At 39.7% G+C, this 17,746-nt stretch overlaps 1 protein-coding gene across 18 annotated transcripts in view; it reads right to left on the minus strand.

The window, feature by feature from the left end:
- The window catches only part of NAPEPLD (N-acyl phosphatidylethanolamine phospholipase D), a 25,563-nt gene extending 20,381 nt beyond the window's left edge, over window positions 1-5,182 (minus strand). For 15 of the 18 annotated variants that reach the window (XR_004497391.1, XR_004497388.1, XR_004497390.1 and 12 more), the window contains exon 1: window positions 4,677-5,160. Coding sequence is in view for 6 of the 18 variants with exons in the window: in XM_033514218.1 (XP_033370109.1) it covers window positions 4,677-5,080 (404 nt within the window). In the remaining 12 variants the exon portion in view is untranslated. Of the gene's footprint in view, window positions 1-2,463; window positions 3,065-4,676 lie in introns of those variants that run through there. The other 3 variants (XR_004497383.1, XM_033514220.1, XM_033514219.1) reach the window with 3 other exon arrangements.
- Window positions 5,183-17,746: the final 12,564 nt, after the last annotated feature.

The following is a 17,746-nucleotide window of genomic DNA, read 5'->3' on the forward strand; positions in this document are numbered from 1 at the left end:
ACAGAGATGACAGACCCAGAAGCTAATTTCTTTAGTGATACAGGCCTTTAAAATAAATTCTTTTCCTCTCTACCCTCATCTTTTACTGCAGTCTTGAATAAAAGAACCCAAAAGTTGGCTTGTGGCCATCACATTTGAAAGAGCAGCCTAGACTATCATTATGATTAAGCACAAGAGGAGTGTAATTCTGTGCTATTGCTGAAGCAGTCACCAAAGGGAAGCTGGAGTCAAATCTCCCTATACCAGAAAGGAAATTGCTTTCCTTTGCTCTCCTTAAACAACTAGTTTCATATGACTGGTTAATTTATAGGGAAGAATGTTGAAAGAACAAAAGCTGGAATCAAAGTTTTCTTACCTGCTCTTCAGGTCTGAGGCAGACACACAAAGAAACAAGGTTTGTGAATTATAGCTGTGTTATGGTACAGAAGGCAATACCCAGGTCACAAATCAAATGCAGACAATTTTTAAATCAACAGAAAAATAAATGCAGATAGCATATGCACATAGCTGTAGAGGTAAGTCATGGATTCCAACAGCAACTACAATCTCCATGAATGGCCTTTCACACTTAGAATTTTGATGAAGCTTTTCCAAAAGAGCAAACATGAAACTTGTACCAAGCCACCTACAGGATCCAGAGCCCAGCTTTAGCATTCTGGCACAGCTGCACTTGTGTACTATTTATGCAAACAAGTAGTTCATTAGTTTCAGCTGGTTACTGATGTGACTCCACTTAATGACAGAGGTATACCTTGCCAGGATGGAGCTTACTGTTAGAAAAATCTGACAAACTTTGAAGTTCAGCATTTAAAAGCACACTTTAGCCACTCCTGTGCGTTAACAGCTTCTAGGTCTTGGAGTTTGCATTTTAAGTTATGGTGCCATTGAAGCTGTTAGCATACATTTTTCTTAACTAAAAAAAAAACTTAAAATATCAAAAGCTCACACTCCATCCTAAGGGTAAAGGTTTTCCATCTAATATCTTCATGTTAATTAAATATGACTAAACCCAAATGCTATTCCACGTAATGAAATTAAGACTCCACTTGAACATGCTGTGGGAGAAAACTGATTTCCTTTGTAGCATGTGGTTAGAGAGGCAATGTAAGAACTGTTTCCATAAAAACACACAGAAATCACGTTAAAGCTTTGATGCATAGAATCCACATGGCAAAGTAGGATCTAAAGTTCATTTATCATCACCTCCGGCACTTTTATGTGTGCAACTGCTATCTCCACCTCATTTACTAAACCTTTTAATTTTCTTTTTCCTTGTCTCCCCATGCCAGAAAGGAACAAACGCCTATGCAAACTTCCTCTAAACTCATACCAAGAATAATCTTTAAAACCCTGTAAAACCTCAGTTGCCCAGGAAGTGCAGCAACACCCAAGAACTCCATTTTATTTTTAAGTTAATAGACAGTCATAAAGTTTTGTATATATTCATATTTAAAAGCTTTTCTATTTTGATTCCCTCTTTTCAGTTTAAAGTCCAAGCACATTGGGTCCAATGTAATTCTTCTGCAACACGAAAATACTTCCCTGAATTCTTTCTATTCTATTTGATTTTCAATATAAAATCAACTTTTGCTTGTCCTAACAACATTCTCTCTCTCCCTCTGTGTATGTACATGCCCCCCATACATACATGAATTTTACAGAATATTTATAACATTTCAATTCAAATTTATTGAAATCCAAGCAAATCATTTCCAGGTCAGCTAAAATAAGGAAGTGAAAAGCTTTTCTTTACTGAAACAGATGCTTTTCTTGAATGCACCTGTTTAAAGACCAACTTTAACATGAGTTAAGCCAAAAGGTCACCAGCCTTTCCAAATAATGAAAGTTTTGAACATCCAAACTTCATACCGGAAAGCCAGAAAACATCCAATACAGCACCCTTATGGTTCTTTAACCAGAACACATACATTTTAAGAAGAAATTCCAAGAGACGGTACACAGACACAGCAAAAGAATAATACTCAAGGAAACTGGAAACATCACAATATGTAAATGTTTTTCATTACACCCTTTTTTCCAATATACAAAGGGCCTTTGATTCTATCCCCACAACTCTAGGTCATGATGCCTTCATGTACTCTAAAAGAAACGCAGAGTGCTTTGGTCTTTAGTCAACAACAGAAGCGTTAATACTAGAAATTGTGTGGTTTGGGTTTTTCTTCTTATGGAAGAGTCAAGGCATACTTCCAACACAAACATAAACAATCTACTAATTTTTAAGGCACCATCCTAAGTATGTAGGTGTTTTAAGAAAACAAAGTGTTTCATGTAAACACATCTGAATAGACACACAAAGACACCTTGGTATTACCACATTCTCATTAGAAATGGTTGAATATTACTGAAACCTTCCCTCAAAAACCAGTCCAAAGTATGACAAAAATATTTCCAAATCTTTTAAGATTTAATAAAACCTGTTATCCTATCATAAGCCTTACACACCAGGTAGTAGGACTTCCAGCTCCAGCCACAGTAACAGGTCTTACAGAAGAAGTAACTCTTGACAGAAATTCTTTAATACCCAATTTTTCACTCACACATCTTATCAAACTTTGTTTTTCACAGCAGGGACATGATGTGTTTTCACAGTGTCACGTGGTAATGCTCAGTTCTCCTTCCTGAACAGCTTTGCCAGGTTTATCTGCTTGGGCACAGTTGTAGGCTATTCAAACCCAAACAACCCCTTCCTTGCAGAGCTGCTAAACACCACGATGTTACATGCCAAGAGTATATAACACCTAACTTCTTTCCTAGATTTTCTAAGAATATTTTAACTAAATGCAACATTCAGTTTACAGAAAAATCCTTTTAAATCAAATCTTTAGGCACAAGACGATCAAGTAATTTTCCATGGTCCTGGCCCCGAATGTATTAGAAATAGGGCTTCACACTGCAACCCATGAAGTTACTAAAGCAATAGACCGAAAAAACTTAAAGGGAGATTAGGAAAGGACTCAGAGATGTTAGCAAAACTAATTTCACTGCAGGTGTTACATACAAAGACACTAATGAATACATCAGTATTTCTGTTTTTCTCATTACAGACAAAATAATTCCCTTCCTTTTTGCTGAAAATAACTTAAAAGCTATTTCTGAATGAAGAGTTAACAATTTTGGCTCAATCTCAAGGTTGTAAAGGTTGAGGAAATAGTGTATTTCTCCTGGTTATTCCTCAAATCTACTTATAGTTAATGCAACAGAATAAAATTATAATAATGGATTGCTTCCTCTTAAAAAGGCTTCACATCTCTTTTGATTTGAGGCCAAGTAGAAGCTGAATAACTGTTATTTATACTTGAACAGATTCACTGTCATCCCTTACTTCCACCCCTCTCAAAACCAGCTCTCCATTGTAACTCAAACAGGGCTTTCTAACCTCCAAGTATTAAAATTTGCCTTTATTTTTTTATAATAGGATTTCGGTTTGAGATAATTTTTGGGGTACTTTGAAAACAACTGGTGCACCAATTCTTGAATTAATAAGAAAAAAGAATCATATTCTTGTCTTCCTCAAAATGCTATCTACAAAATAAGATAAGGTTTCTACTTTCTTAACTAATACAGCTGCTACTATGAATAAAAAAATACTATTTTTAAGGGGTTTTTGCCATAAAACTGAAGCGGTTTTCCTGTCACTACCTTTAATTTTGATGCCACTTTAGTCGGTGCAGTTTGAAAATTAGAGAAAAAAAAATTAAATACAAATAATACTTTCCTTTCAAACTAAAAACTTGCTTCAAAATCGCCATTTAGCAAATGGAAGAAATAATCATCATCAGAAAAAACATTTCTGCATAAGTTCAGGAATTTTACTGCATGCAGCCATCAAACACTTTCCCCAAATCCTTGCTGGAGATAATTGACGATCATTGAGATTATATGACTGCACTAATTACATTAAATGACCTCCTTAATATCCTCCACTTCACACTATACAATGCGAACCCCCCCTCACTGCAATAAACATCTGTTCGTGCCTCCTCTTCAAAAGAAAACATTTTCCAAGCCGCCGACACTATGAAGTGGATTTTTTTGTGATTATATAACTTGTTTCCTTCCGAGAGCTGCTGCAGCATGTTTTACTGTCAATTGACAGGAACGAAAGCCTCGAACCGGGAACGAACGCAGGACTTTTATCTTGCAGGGCTCCTTTCACCGGTGCGAGAGGATCCCCCCGGTCGCAGCCTGCGGAGTTGGCGCCCGTCGGGGTCTGTACCCAGCCAGGGCGGCAGGCAGGGAGCGGAGCAGGGGCAAACGCCGAGCTCCGTAGGCAGCCGGACTGTGCCGCTCCACCCCGGCCGGAATCCGGGCTCGCCGGACCCATCCACCTCGCCCGCCCACCGCGAACTTTTCCGAGTGGGTGCCGGAGGCCGCTCTACCGCGCTCCCACCGCCCCCAGCAGCAGCTCACCCCGTACCCCCGTTCACTCACCGGCAGGGCCCCCCGTTCCGTGCGTGTGTCTGGAGAGCCCCGCTGCCGCGCTCGGAGCAGGTGCTCCGCTCGCCGGCCGCCAGCCAGGCTCTGACGGTGGCAGCTCGGACAGTGCCTCCCCTCCGGACGGGCACGGCTCGATCCGGTTCCCCCCTGCTCACAGGAAAGCGCAGGGGCAGAGACCCCTGGCCCCAGAGCGCTGCTACCGCTGGAGCACCGCTCACCTCCGGGGCTGCTGCTGCCGCCCCTGAAGAGTCTCGTCCCCCTTCTCCTCCTTCTCCTCCTCCTCCATGGTGCCGCTCCACCCCTTCCACGGCGGTGGCTTTGCAGGTCTCCAGTAGGGGCTGTTGAACGGTTGCGGCGTTCCACCTGACCAGCCCGCCGCCGTGGGCAGCGCGATGAGCTGCAGGGAGCAGCTCCACAGCGCCCGGCGCCCCGCCATAGAGAACAGGGGTTTCGCAGCGCCCTGCCCTTCACCGTAGCGGGCAGAGGGCACCCCACAGCCCGGCCCCTCGCCGTGGCGGGCGGAGGGCACCCCACAGCCCGGCCCCTCACGGTGGAGCGGGGCCGTTAACAAGATGGCGGCGGGGGGGCCGTGTCTGAGGGAGACGGGGAGTCCCGGAGCCATGGCGGGACAGTGTCAGGGCTGCCGGCGCGTTCTGCCCCTGGAGGCCGGCCTGATCCTCGGCACCGCGGAAAGGAAAGCACTGAGTTGTGCTCCTGGCCGGCTCCGATGGGAGGTAAACGCTGCCTGCAGTCGCATTTGGGAGCACGAGCATGCTCCGACCACCAGGTGCTGCGGTGAAAAGTTTCCTGGGCTCGGTTATCTCAGCAGCACGGGGCAGTGCCACCATCCCCGGCGGTACCGGCACTCACCGGAGGGGCGATGTCTGGGCGAGGGCACCCTCCCGCAGAGCAGCACACCCTGCAGGCTCACCTCTCATGCTAGGTTACAACTATCCCCTCTCCCCCTGCTCGTGTCTGACAAAAGTTTCCAGACTATGGGCTGAGAAATGAGGCATTTTGAGGCACCCAAACCAGAAGAATTGGGTTCTCAGAAATAAATGTATATTTTAAACATATTTCCTTACTTCCTTAAGGACAGTTGGCGACAAAAAACAAAGCTATGGAGGTGTGATGTGAAAAACGTCCCGTATTATCTAGCAGCAATATAAAATCTAAGACTATCTGGAGCTCTGATAACACACTTATGTACATTTTATCTTGAAGCTTGGGACTGGATGTATGGTTCATTGGTAAAGAAATCCTACCTATGTTCAAGGCCAAAGTTATCAATGCATGTCTTGAGAGACTAGAAATACAGGTCTTACTCTTTTGTTATCTGTCGTTCTCTTAGTTTCCTTAAATTAGAGGAATACTAAAACTATCAAGCTGCCTTGTTCTGTATGAGTTATCTGTTTTCTATGTTCTTCACATATCGATACAGATATATATTGGTTGCTTATGGTTAGAAAGATTTGCTGACCTTTGCCAGTGGAAATTCCTAATTTATTTCTTACTTCTGCACTTTCTCACCTGACATTTCCTGATCATTTAATCTACCACTATGTCTAATACTAAAATGGCCTTGTAGCAATGACTTTTACTCATTAAACACAAATCTATATTGATTTAAGTTTTCTGCCATTACTTCATGAGTCTAAGATCTCCTGAATGAGTTATATGATAAAGCTATTCTGATTAATGACGATTAACAGTAATAATTGCTACCTTTGTATTGAAATCTGTGTAAGCCACTAGGTGCTCCAGGTCACCAACAGTAGCAGATTTGGGGTGCTCATCCAACAGTTCAACTGAGTATCTCCTAGTAGGCAGCCCTGGCTCCATGTGTTGTGGAAGTAGTTTGTGTATCACCAGTGCCCCAAAAGCTGCAGCTTGGGAGGCTCTGTTTTAGTAAACACATTTTGTCTGTACTACAAATACAGATGTCAGTGGTTGGGGGCTGTAAGTAAAGACACTGGTATCTGTGCAGCAAGAAATTTTCAACGTGCAAGGAAACATGCCTGGTGAAGAATGATATTCTTTTATTGTTCAAGTAATTTCTGACACTGCTAGAAATGTATATCAGTGTATTACCAACCACCACACCAGTATGCACAACATGAGAAAATTCCATTCCAGAGATGCTGTTCAACAGAACAGGATTTTAAACTAGTTTAAACTTTAAACTAGTTTTCTGTTTCAGTATTCCCTGGAGCCAGTTGAGATCTCAGTCTAGTCCTGATTCTTTGGTGGGTTTTGATTTTTCAATGTCTTATGCACACAAACACATCTAAACTGAGGAAAAGTCCCAAGGGTACATCTGTGCTCAAGTAGTAGTGCAAACCCAGAACATCGATTTCTGACTCCTAATACTCCCCAGACATGCTAATATGCTTAGAAGACTGATGTTAGGATCCTGCAGGAGTTGGAAGCCAGAAGTTACTAACAGATGGGAAGGTTCCAGCCATCTGTGCATGAGGTAAGAATTTTTGCTTCGCATCCTGTCTTAAGAAATGGAGATTTAATAATTTTATTGCCATCAGTGGCATGTGCTCCTGACTACTCATGTACTTTTACTACTCAGACTGACTCTATATATTGTCCTTTCTTTATGAAAGTAGAAAGAGAGCTTCTTTGTACTGCAGAGAGGTACAAATACTGAGATAGGAGAGTGGGATTATTTAGGGGTCAGTGCATTACTTTTTCCTCACAATGAAATTTAAAAGCTGAAACAGAATAATTTTTTATTGAAATTTTTAGGGTATACCATTTCATTAACTACTTGGAAGGATAAGTTCCTTAAACTAGCTTAATTTGCTTAATGCAACAACCTGTATCTTAATTAGAATCACATGGTTAGTATTTCATGAATTGTATCTGCAGCAGTGTCTTTCTCTTGGAGATAGTGCATTAATCATGGACAGGACAGCTTGACTAACTTGATTATAAAATTTCTCTTGATGAAAGGTTTAACCTTCTTCACAACTGAAGTTTATCATTATTTTGTTAAGACCTCTCAAGTGTAACGTTAATGTCTTTTTCACAAAGTCTAATTTAGTAGGTTGACATAAGCTGTGTCAGAGCAAGATACTCATTGTCTTGGCCAGTAACTGAAGCACAATCTAAAGCAAGAAAAAATTAGAAAGTCTTATAGTTAAAATTTTATAGTTTTATAGCTGAACTGTCTGAACTTAATTGAAAATTCTCCTAGATGACAGAGTAAAAATGTAGTGCCATCTCTCACTCCCTCCTAGAATATAAAGTCATAGTCCAAAATCCCTTTTGGCTGAGGTTTGCTATATACTCAGCAATGTAAACTGCTGTTAGTGCAGATGCAGTTTATTGCAGAAAAAAACTCACACTTGCTGGAACAGTTTGTGCTGGATACCTGAGTGAAATAAACTACCCTTGCAAAAAAAAAAAAACAAAACAACAACAACAAAAAACCTCATCATTCTAGTATTGGAATACAGGAATTTTTACTAGCATAGAAATTTAGCACCAAAAGAAATTCTGCTAGGCTAATAAAAAAAGCCTCTCTGGCAAAACTAGCCCACATTGGGGTGTAACCAGAAAGCCTAACCTTACCCTTCTAATTACAGTGTGCAGAAGTAACTACCCTTATAGTATCCACCCTTTCAGGAGGAAACTTGAGGGAGAGAATTTATTTGGCACCTGTTGCAGGCAGAGACAAGCAGAATTTCAAATCATGTTGGATGTTAAGTTACTCAGTGAAAGAGGGTTACACAACCAGCTCAGATATAGATATATATATATATATATATATAAATACACACACTCATACACACATGGGTACAAAATGCTTCACAGTAATGTTTAATGAAAACATTACATTGACTTATGTACAAAATTTATATATAATAAATATATAATAATGAAGTTACTGTAAATGTTATGTTTACAATTACAAATCCAAATCCCTTCCACGTTAAAGAATGTGACAATTTTGAGGACTGAAGAGAAGGAACGTATGAGTTACAATTAATGCTCAAAAGCACCTTTTGTTTTGTTTTCTGTGAAATATTCTCTAATGCCTCACTTTTATATTTTAACTTCTACTTAGGGAACATGACTGGGGAAGACAATAAACTGGAACTGTAAGAGAGACATTTACTCTGTGTTATATCAGTAACAGGCCAGGAACATTCTTCTGCCCTGACATTAAATTCTCCAATGCCTGTATTTTCACAGAGATAAAACCTTCCTAGCCCTGAGGAGCAGGTGGCTGTGTCAGAATTGTTGTTGAAAGTCTTACCAGGCCCACACTAATTTCTGACAATGCTTGGGCACTGTGTGGGAGAATGTTATTCAGCAAAACTCAGGTAGCAACCTTGCTAGTGATTTAATGCTTATTAAAGAGCAGTAATGTTCACCATATATTGTCATTTACTGGAACACATTAGCCTTGACAGCACCTGATCTTGAGATTTAACCTTGTATTTTAGAAGAAATGAAAGTTTTTAGCTTTGTTTCCAAAACTGGTAAAGCTTGGCAGTGTTGTCGTGAACAAGCACTACTATGAGATTATGCTGTTACAGTCAGTACCTGATACTGTATTGCTATTGCATAGCATTTTGGAAAATTGCTATCATTAAAATTTACTTAGGAAGTTCAATCACAGTGTTTAAAAGGCTGCATCAGGTTCAGATTCCTTTGTGAGTGGCATTGTTCAGAAAGAAAAGTCCTTGCTCTTTTGTAATTGAATTTGTAATTGAGCACAAGGTAGGATAGCATGCTTAGTAAACAGAAAAAAAAAAACAACACCCATTCTGGATTTAAAAAGGAGAAAAAATTAAGAATATGTAGAATAGCTCCTAACACAGGTTGGTATGAATGTCTTGACTTTTAATTGTAATTTAGAAATTATAGAACATTGTGCTGTTTTCATTGCAGGTAAGATGATGACAAACTCTTTCTTTGTGTCTAAATGCATTCTGGAAGAATGGAATGACATTCTACTAGAATGGATTGACTTTGTGAACTATCCTTTGTTTAAGGGAGTGTTTCTCATGCATAGTGCCATGGTCTGAATGTGAATGTGGGCAATTGTGAAGGTCTTAACTATACCCTGTAATTTCATTTTCTGATATGACCAGGTCACTGAATATGCAATGATCCTTATTCTCATGCCATTTATATATGTGTGGCTTATCTTTTTTTTATTTTTTGTGGCTCTAAGAAGTATTTGGCTCTAGCTCTGTGTATTTATTCACCACAGAACAAACAGGTTACTCTGAGACAGATACACATCATCTGACAACCCTGGTGCTGAGTCTCAATGGGTCTTTAAGATGACCTGTCTGCCTTCATGGCTGGGAATGTTGCCCTTCAGCAGAGTCTTCTGGAATGTGGGGGGAAAATTCATCCTGTCAAGACACTGTTTTCTTGTTTGGTATACAGTTGGCATGAAAAATGAGAGGGCTACCAGCACTACAGTGTCCTCTGATGTGCAGATGCAAATGTGTAGGAAGGGAAGGAGGCATGGTAAGAGAGTATGGAAGAATGTACTCTTAGGGACTTCATAGTAGATATACTGGGGCTGTACATTTGCAGGCATATCTAGATTGCCTCAAGAGGATGCTCATAGGGTGCACAGGCCTGAGTTCCCAAATAATCTGAGTGTCCCAAAAAGATTGATCTCCAGGTGATTTTGGAGCTGCACCCACACAGTGATGAGCTGATCATGGAAGTGACAGGTCAGTTTAACCGTTTATTTTATATGCATTACAGGAGCTGTTTGTAAAGCTGCAGGATGTTTAAACTGTCTCTCCCTCCTCATGTATATGAACATAACACCCTCAAAATCCAATAGACAGTGTTGGAGGTTCATAGATGGTTATTTATTACTTGCTAAAAAGGGACATACCTATTTGGAGAGCCTATGATTGGAACAACTTGTTTGAATTCACTGTCTGTCTCATTTTTGATTCTAAAGATGTTATAATATCACTGATAACAAGGTAGACTAAAACCTGTGATAGTTGTGGAAGATCTGGGGCTGCCATTTACTCATATACGTTCAGAGCACATGTGGAAAGACAAAGCCACATAGAAACCTAAAATCATATAGAAAGAATGAAATTGTAAACAAGCTTGGTGTCCTCTTCATTTCTATTTACTGCTCTGCAGTTTCACCCTCTCGGTGCAATAATTCAAGCTCACTTCTTCCCATGCCTTCTATGACATCTGTTTTGGCAAGAGAGAGCTGGGGTCAGTCCAGTTAGTCACATGTGCCAGCAGCCAGTATGCCTGCCAACTGGCTTGTGCTCAGGTAACACATGCTGCTGTGTTCTGCCTATGTTTCCCGTACTCATGGAACTAATTTGAGTCTCCTTCCTGTACCTGGATACTGGTGTTAAAGAAAATTATAGGAACTTAATTACTTTGGGCCATATTAGGCTTACTTCAGGCATATACTATTACCCTTGCTTTTCTTATTGTGAATAAGGATTTATAATATTTAAACAATAGTAAGGAACTAGTACTACTGAGATGCTCCAAGGCCTTGGTCCCTTGACTGACCAGAACAGATGGAGCACCTTTTATATCCTACCAAACACAAATTTCTAATGTTTGCTGTCTCTGCCCAAGAGGACGACACAGGGGTATATCTCAGACTCCAACATTTGCTTTCTATGAAAACCAGGCTGCAGGAAAAGACAAATGCACATCCAGGTTTCTTCACCATGTGAACTGGGATGCAGCTGAGTTGTCCACCTTTACTAAGAAAGATGGGAATGCTCTAAAATTTCCTAATCCACCTAATCCATCCATCCTAATCTTTCTTCCCTTTTTTCATGTATTATTGAAATTGTCCAATAAGTTTGAGAGAAAAGCATAGAGCATGATTTCACATGAAGAAAAGAAAAAGGCTAAAATCAGATAATGATGATGATGATGATGGTATTGTAACAGACATTATGAATAATTTCAAATAAATTAGGGTTTATATTACAATGAAAAATATATTGTGAAAAGGGAAAACAAGAAAAAATTATACTTTTTAAGTCCTATAAAATTACTGTAGGGAATTAATCATAAATAAGGAAGTTGTATAACAATGAGGTGAGTTAGAGCGTCCTTGTGATTGCTTGTAAATATTCAGAATGTGACCATCTTTTTCCTTGTCTCCATAAAACTTTTTTTAGCTTTATCATATAATCATCACACAAATACAGGACTAGAAGGAGATTCAATAAATCCCATTCTCCAAATCACTACATTCAGTGAGGGTCTTCTATAATGGGAGTATTTTTGTAACGGTCAGCATCCTATGCAGGCATGCTCTGTGCTATGTGGAGCTGCTTTCATCTGCCAAGCTGCTGCTCTGGCACTAATGAAACTTCTGGGTTCCCAGGCTGATGTCAGAACCCTGCTACTGCCCTCCTGAAATGTGTCTGAAACCTCTTCTTCATCCACACCTCCCAGGAGGGAGAGAGAAAGGAAATCCACTTTGTTTTTAACAGCTGGCACTGAATAGAGGAGGGAGTTATAAATAAATGGAAATAAAGAATGAGGGCATATGACTGAAGCCATGACAGTCACTTTTTGGTATGGCAACAGATAAGCAGTGCTCTGAGTGACGAAATGTCAGTCTGAATATGTAGACACTATGATGATGTTAAAAGAGTCTCATTTGAATTGGGATTCAGGAAGATCCTCTATTTAAATCCTGTCTGAACTACTGACAGGCTGCATGACCTTTTACAATATATGGAGCTCCATGGGTCAAATTGGTCTTTGCTGCAACTAAATTGACTACAATGGAATTATTCTGCCACTGAACTTGATTTCTCAGCCATCAGTCAACACAGCTGGTTCACTGAATAAAAGAAAGAAAGCAATCATAGATGTCACTGGAAAGCAGATACATTTGAACTGAGTCTTTTAGTTTTGGCAAAACTGGAGCAGAAATGCAAAACTGTTCCTTAAAATGCATAAGTAATTGCTGGCAGTGGGTTCTTGATAATGTAAACTCTCTGAAGGTAATAAAGGTGATAAAGTACCATTGTCTTTTCTAAAGGGAATGTGAATATCACGTATGTTATTTAAAACTTGGAAAATTATAGATGCTTCTCTAAATGTTCTGGTATAGATTGCTTTTTCTTTTAAAAGCTAATAACAACAAATGACTCGAGTATTTATGCTGAGTCATTTACATTACAATGCTGCACACTGGTAAGCTTCTTCCATAGAAAATGCTTTTAGAGTCAGATAACAAAATAATTGTGTTATTTAATAAAAGGTAATTGTTCTAAGAATGTCAGGGGCAGAATGGGAGCTTCAGACAAAGTTAATTGGGGAGACCTCTCTGCCCTGTTGAGTCACAAGGTGCAGAAAGGACCATCTTGCTTTCTGAACTCCTTTTCAAAAAAGAGTCTGGGTGGGGCTAGATCCAGACTTTCAATGGTTTATTTCTGAAGTATTATATAGGTGTAATTGAGCCTTTATACAACATTGTCCCACAGGATTAAAGATGCCAAACCAAATATATTAATATGAATAAAATAGATAAGAATTTAAATTGATTATGATGATGAAAAGACTAGAAGACCTTAATCAGAATTATTTACTGCACAGTATAGGTAGCTATAACTACTTGTATAGTGCACTATGTATTGAAGCAACATTGAAGCAATTATATTAAAGCTAGCAAAATAATTATGGAAATTGATGTTATTCACTCATACAATGCCTGTGGGCAAATCTCTTGCTCAGCCTCCAGGATTAACCTTGAGGGCTATATCCACCCAAGGGAGGAATCTCCACACACACTCCAAGAAGGGGTATGTTAGAAAACCCTGACATTAAAAAGTGGGACTGAGCTTTTATAGTACAAACTGATTGACTATCAGTCATGTCTCCATGCTACATTATCAGTACTATCACTTCTTGGCTCCTTTATCAGGAACTCTGCCACATCCTCAGAGGTACCAATTTCTGCCAGGAAACATTGTTTTTCCTCTGAATGTTAAATCTGGGGATTCATAAATCAGGCTAGTCTCAGCACTCTCCACTACCAGTGTGACTTACGTGAGCTGTGAACTTCATGAAGTTCAGTGAGGCCATGTACAAGGTCCTGCACAAGGGTTGGGGAAATCCCAAGGAAAGTACAGGTTGGGCAGGGTATGGATCAAGAACAGCCCAGTGGGGAAGGTCTTGGAAGTGTTCATAAATGACAAGCATAACATGACCTGGCTATGTGCACTCCCAGCCCAGAAAGGCAAATGTATCCCAGGCTGCATCCAAAGAAGCATGGCCAGCAGGTCAAAGGTGAGACTGCACCTGAGTACTGCATCCAGGTCTGGGGTCCCCAAAATAAGAAGGATGTCAACCTGTTAAAGCAAGTCCAGAGAAGTTGAGCCCCTCTCCTGTGAAGACAGACTCAGAGAGTTGGAGTTGTTCAGCCTGGAAAAGAGAAGACTTCAGGGCACCTTCCAGTACCTAGAGGGGACCTACAGGAAAGCTGGACAGAGGTTTCTTACAAGGGTGTGTAGCGTCAGGACAAGGGGCAACAGCTTCAAACTGAAAGACAATAGGTTTAAATTAGATCTTTGGAAGAAATTCTCTATTTTAAGGGTGGTGAGGTGCTGGAACAGTTTGCTCAGAGAAGTCATAGATGCTTCCCTGGAAGTGTTCAAAGCCAGACTGGATGGAGTTTTGAGCAACCTGGACTAGTGGAAGGTGTCCCTGCCTATGGAAGTGGGGTTGGAACTAGATGATCTTTCAGCTCCCTTCCAACTCAGGCTGTTGGATGATGCTGTGAAATGAATCAGATCAAGAATATGTTTTCAAGCCTAGCTGAAAAGCTTCTGTGTCTTGTGCACCTGTGTCACTAAGTGTGCTGGTTTTGGCTGGAAGAAGGTAATTTTCCTCTTAGTAGCTGGTATGGGCTAAATGTTGTATTTGTGCTGGAAACAGTGTTGGTAATTCAGGGATATTTTTAATTTTGCAAAGCAAAATCAAGTATTTTTGATTTTGCTTTGTGCTTGCACAAAGTCAAGGCCTTTTCTGTTTCTCACCCCACCCCACCAGCAAGTGGGCTGGGGATGCACAACAAATTGGAAAGGGGGCACAACCAGGACAGTAAACCCCATAGGACCAAAGGGATGTTCTGTACCATACAGCATTATGCTCAGTACATGAAGCTGGGGAGAGAGAAAGAAAGAGGGGTTTAACAAGTAGAAAAAAAAAAAAATACTTGGCATAATTTAAGAAAACTTGGAGAGGTGACACTGGTATGCTTCTTCCTTTTTTCATGCCAATTTAGTAATGAGGACAATGGAGTTGCTTCTTTAGACATAATTGAAAAAGAGATCTGAAAGAGTTTTCCAGTTTATCCTCTTGCTTCAGAGCAGAATCCACTCTATCTAATCAGTTCCTGGCAGATATTTCTTCAATCTGACCTTGAAACTTTGCAGTTATGCTGATTCTTCAGACCTCTCCACAGTCAGCTACTGTGTAACATTCTTTACAGTTCAAAAGCTTTTTGTAAAATAAAACTGAAATCTTCAAATTGCAGTTTAAGGCTATTTCTTCTTGTCACATCAATGGTCATGAAGAGCACTTTGTATCTCTGCAATATTTTCTACATATTTAATAACTGATATATCTTCCCTCAATCCTTCATTGCTAGACTAAAGAAATGGATCTTTCAATCTTATCTCGTGTCACATTTTCTATACCTCTGAAAATTGTTTCTACTGTGGTTTCTTTATTATTGTTGAGGTTTTTTTACAGAATGTTGCTTAATAGATTGTTTTCTGGTAAAACCACATTACCTCTTATATATCACCACAGGATTGCAGGATAATTTAATTTGCAGGGATCATATGAAGTCCCTAGTCCAACCCTCTGCTGAAACCAGGGTCAGCTAAGAGTTCAGATCAGACTTGATCCTGGTGGATTTTGAAAAACTGGAAGAGTAGAGACTTCACAAGCTCTATGGACAACCAGTTCCACAGCTTGACTGACACACAAGTGTTTTTTCCTTACATCTAGCTTGAACCTCTCACATTTCAATTTATGTCTATTACTTGTCACTCTCTCAATATACAGCAATCTGAGGAATATGAATCCATTTTCTTGATAATTTCCTCTTGGCTATTGTATAGATGCTTAGGAATACCTATTATTACTGTTGTTGCTGTTATTGTTGTTAGTATTATTGTTATTATTATTGGTAGTAGAGGGGTAGCAGTAGTAAAAAAGCAAATAAATTCATGAGTTTTGGATTCTCCCTTTTTTCCATTGGTATGCTTGACAATATCTTTCTTTTTTAATTTATATGTTCCTTCTTTAGAGAGCAAATGAAGCATTTGCTTCCTTAGTAGAGTACTAGTAGAGAATGGTTACAGGTTATAGCTGGCTGACACAATTTAGAACATTTAATTTATCTAAGCTGTCTTTATCTGTTCTTTCCCTTTTCTACCTGGAAGTATTGTTCCATTCTCTAACTTACAAATGAAAGCAAGCCATCCCACACAAGTATTTGCAGAAGGCAAAGCAAGAAGGTAATAAAAGAGACATCAGGAAACACTTCTTTACAAAGAGGGTGGGTAAATACTGGAACAGGCTTCCTACAGAGGTGATCAGTCTCCAAGCCACAGTATTTAAGGGGCACTTGGACAATGCCCTTAACAACACACTTTAACTTTCAGTCAGCCCTGAATGGGTCAGGCAGTTGGATTACATGGCCATTGTCCATCCCCTCCAACTGAAATATTCCATTCCATTTCATTCCATTCCATGTTCTCATTGTGTCAGCCACCATTATATGCAAGTAATCTGTTTAAAGGCAAGTACTTTGAATTAAGGTGAAGTCTCATTGACTCTGCTGAACTTTGGTTTGAGACTTTAGAGTCTATGGCTGTAAAGATCAGATAGCAAATCTCAATTATGCACATAGTTCCTAGTGCTGTAATGTAGAGACTGTGTACATGTGCTTTCTTTATTCAAATATACAAGACTGAGGGTGGAATCATAGAATGGTTTGGGTTGGAAGGGAACCTAAAGGTCATGTGGTTCCAACCCTTCTGCCATAGGTGGGTACACACTAGATCAGGTTGCTCAGAGCCCCATCCAGCCTGGTCTCAAACACATACAGGGATGGGGAGTGTATAACCCCTCTGGGGTAGATTTTATGTAGACACAGAGAGGGTTAATCCATACATTTCTGAGAAATACATGAATACTTTATATGGATTAAATAAAAACTGGAATGCCACACATTTTTTTCATTTATTTATCTGCAGTCTGCTGAAAACTTTGGAAAACAGTGGAACGGAATAGTTTCAAGAATATTTGGGGTGTTTACAATTTCTCAATAAATTCTTTATGTATAATTATATTAAAAATTACTCCTACTGCTTTACTTATAATTCTAAAAAAAAAAAGATTGATTAAAAAAAGTAGATAATTTAACTGCTAGAAAGCCAAGACTGGAAAATACAGGTTTATCATAGTGGCAAAAACAAAGGTGGAAAAGACAAAAGGAATAGCTGTGAAATTTGTGCACTGTGCAGCTGGAAGCAAGTTCTGAAGTGTTCTGGGTTTATTTTTTATTGGAAAAAATGTTTCAGGAAAAATAAATACATTACATAATACAAAAGTAGATCTGGCAGCATTAATAGACCAGCAGGATGACTGATAGGCACAGTCAGAAACACATGAGATTACAGCTAATGCTTGAATTAGTGCAACCCCTAAGCATTACTATCAATGCAGTAACTGCAATCAGCTAGAGGGTAACTGCCCATCCCCTAATACTGTTGGATCTACTTAGTAGTAATGGCTTGGATTCCGATTCCAGACCTTATTTCGTTTGACATACTATAGCTCATCTGCTATGAAGACCATGTCATATTTGAAAACACCTCTTAGGTGGATCTCTTAAGCCTCTCATATTAACCCAGTTCTTACATACTTAGTTAAATGCGATTTCCAAATTAAGAAAAAAACAAAAAAAACAATCTATTTCAGAGATACACAGGTACTCTCATGCCTCACAGTCAGCATCTGAAGTTCCAAAGGCAAATGTGGAAGCAAATGTATTTAAGGTATACTGGATCTCTCTGTGTTTGAGTCAATTTGTTTGTCTTCTGGACATTGCAAACTTACAGCTTGTTTACAAATCAACTTATTAACACACATGCAGTGAAATTCTTGCACTTCAAGCCTGGTAGTTTTCTGAGCATACAAGCCTTGAGTTGCATGGCTTTTGTGAGGGAAAAGCACCACAGTGCATATCAGCCACATAGAAAACCTGTCC

Source organism: Parus major, chromosome 1A (assembly GCF_001522545.3).
Source record: "Parus major isolate Abel chromosome 1A, Parus_major1.1, whole genome shotgun sequence".
Classification (NCBI taxonomy): Eukaryota; Metazoa; Chordata; class Aves; order Passeriformes; family Paridae; genus Parus; species Parus major.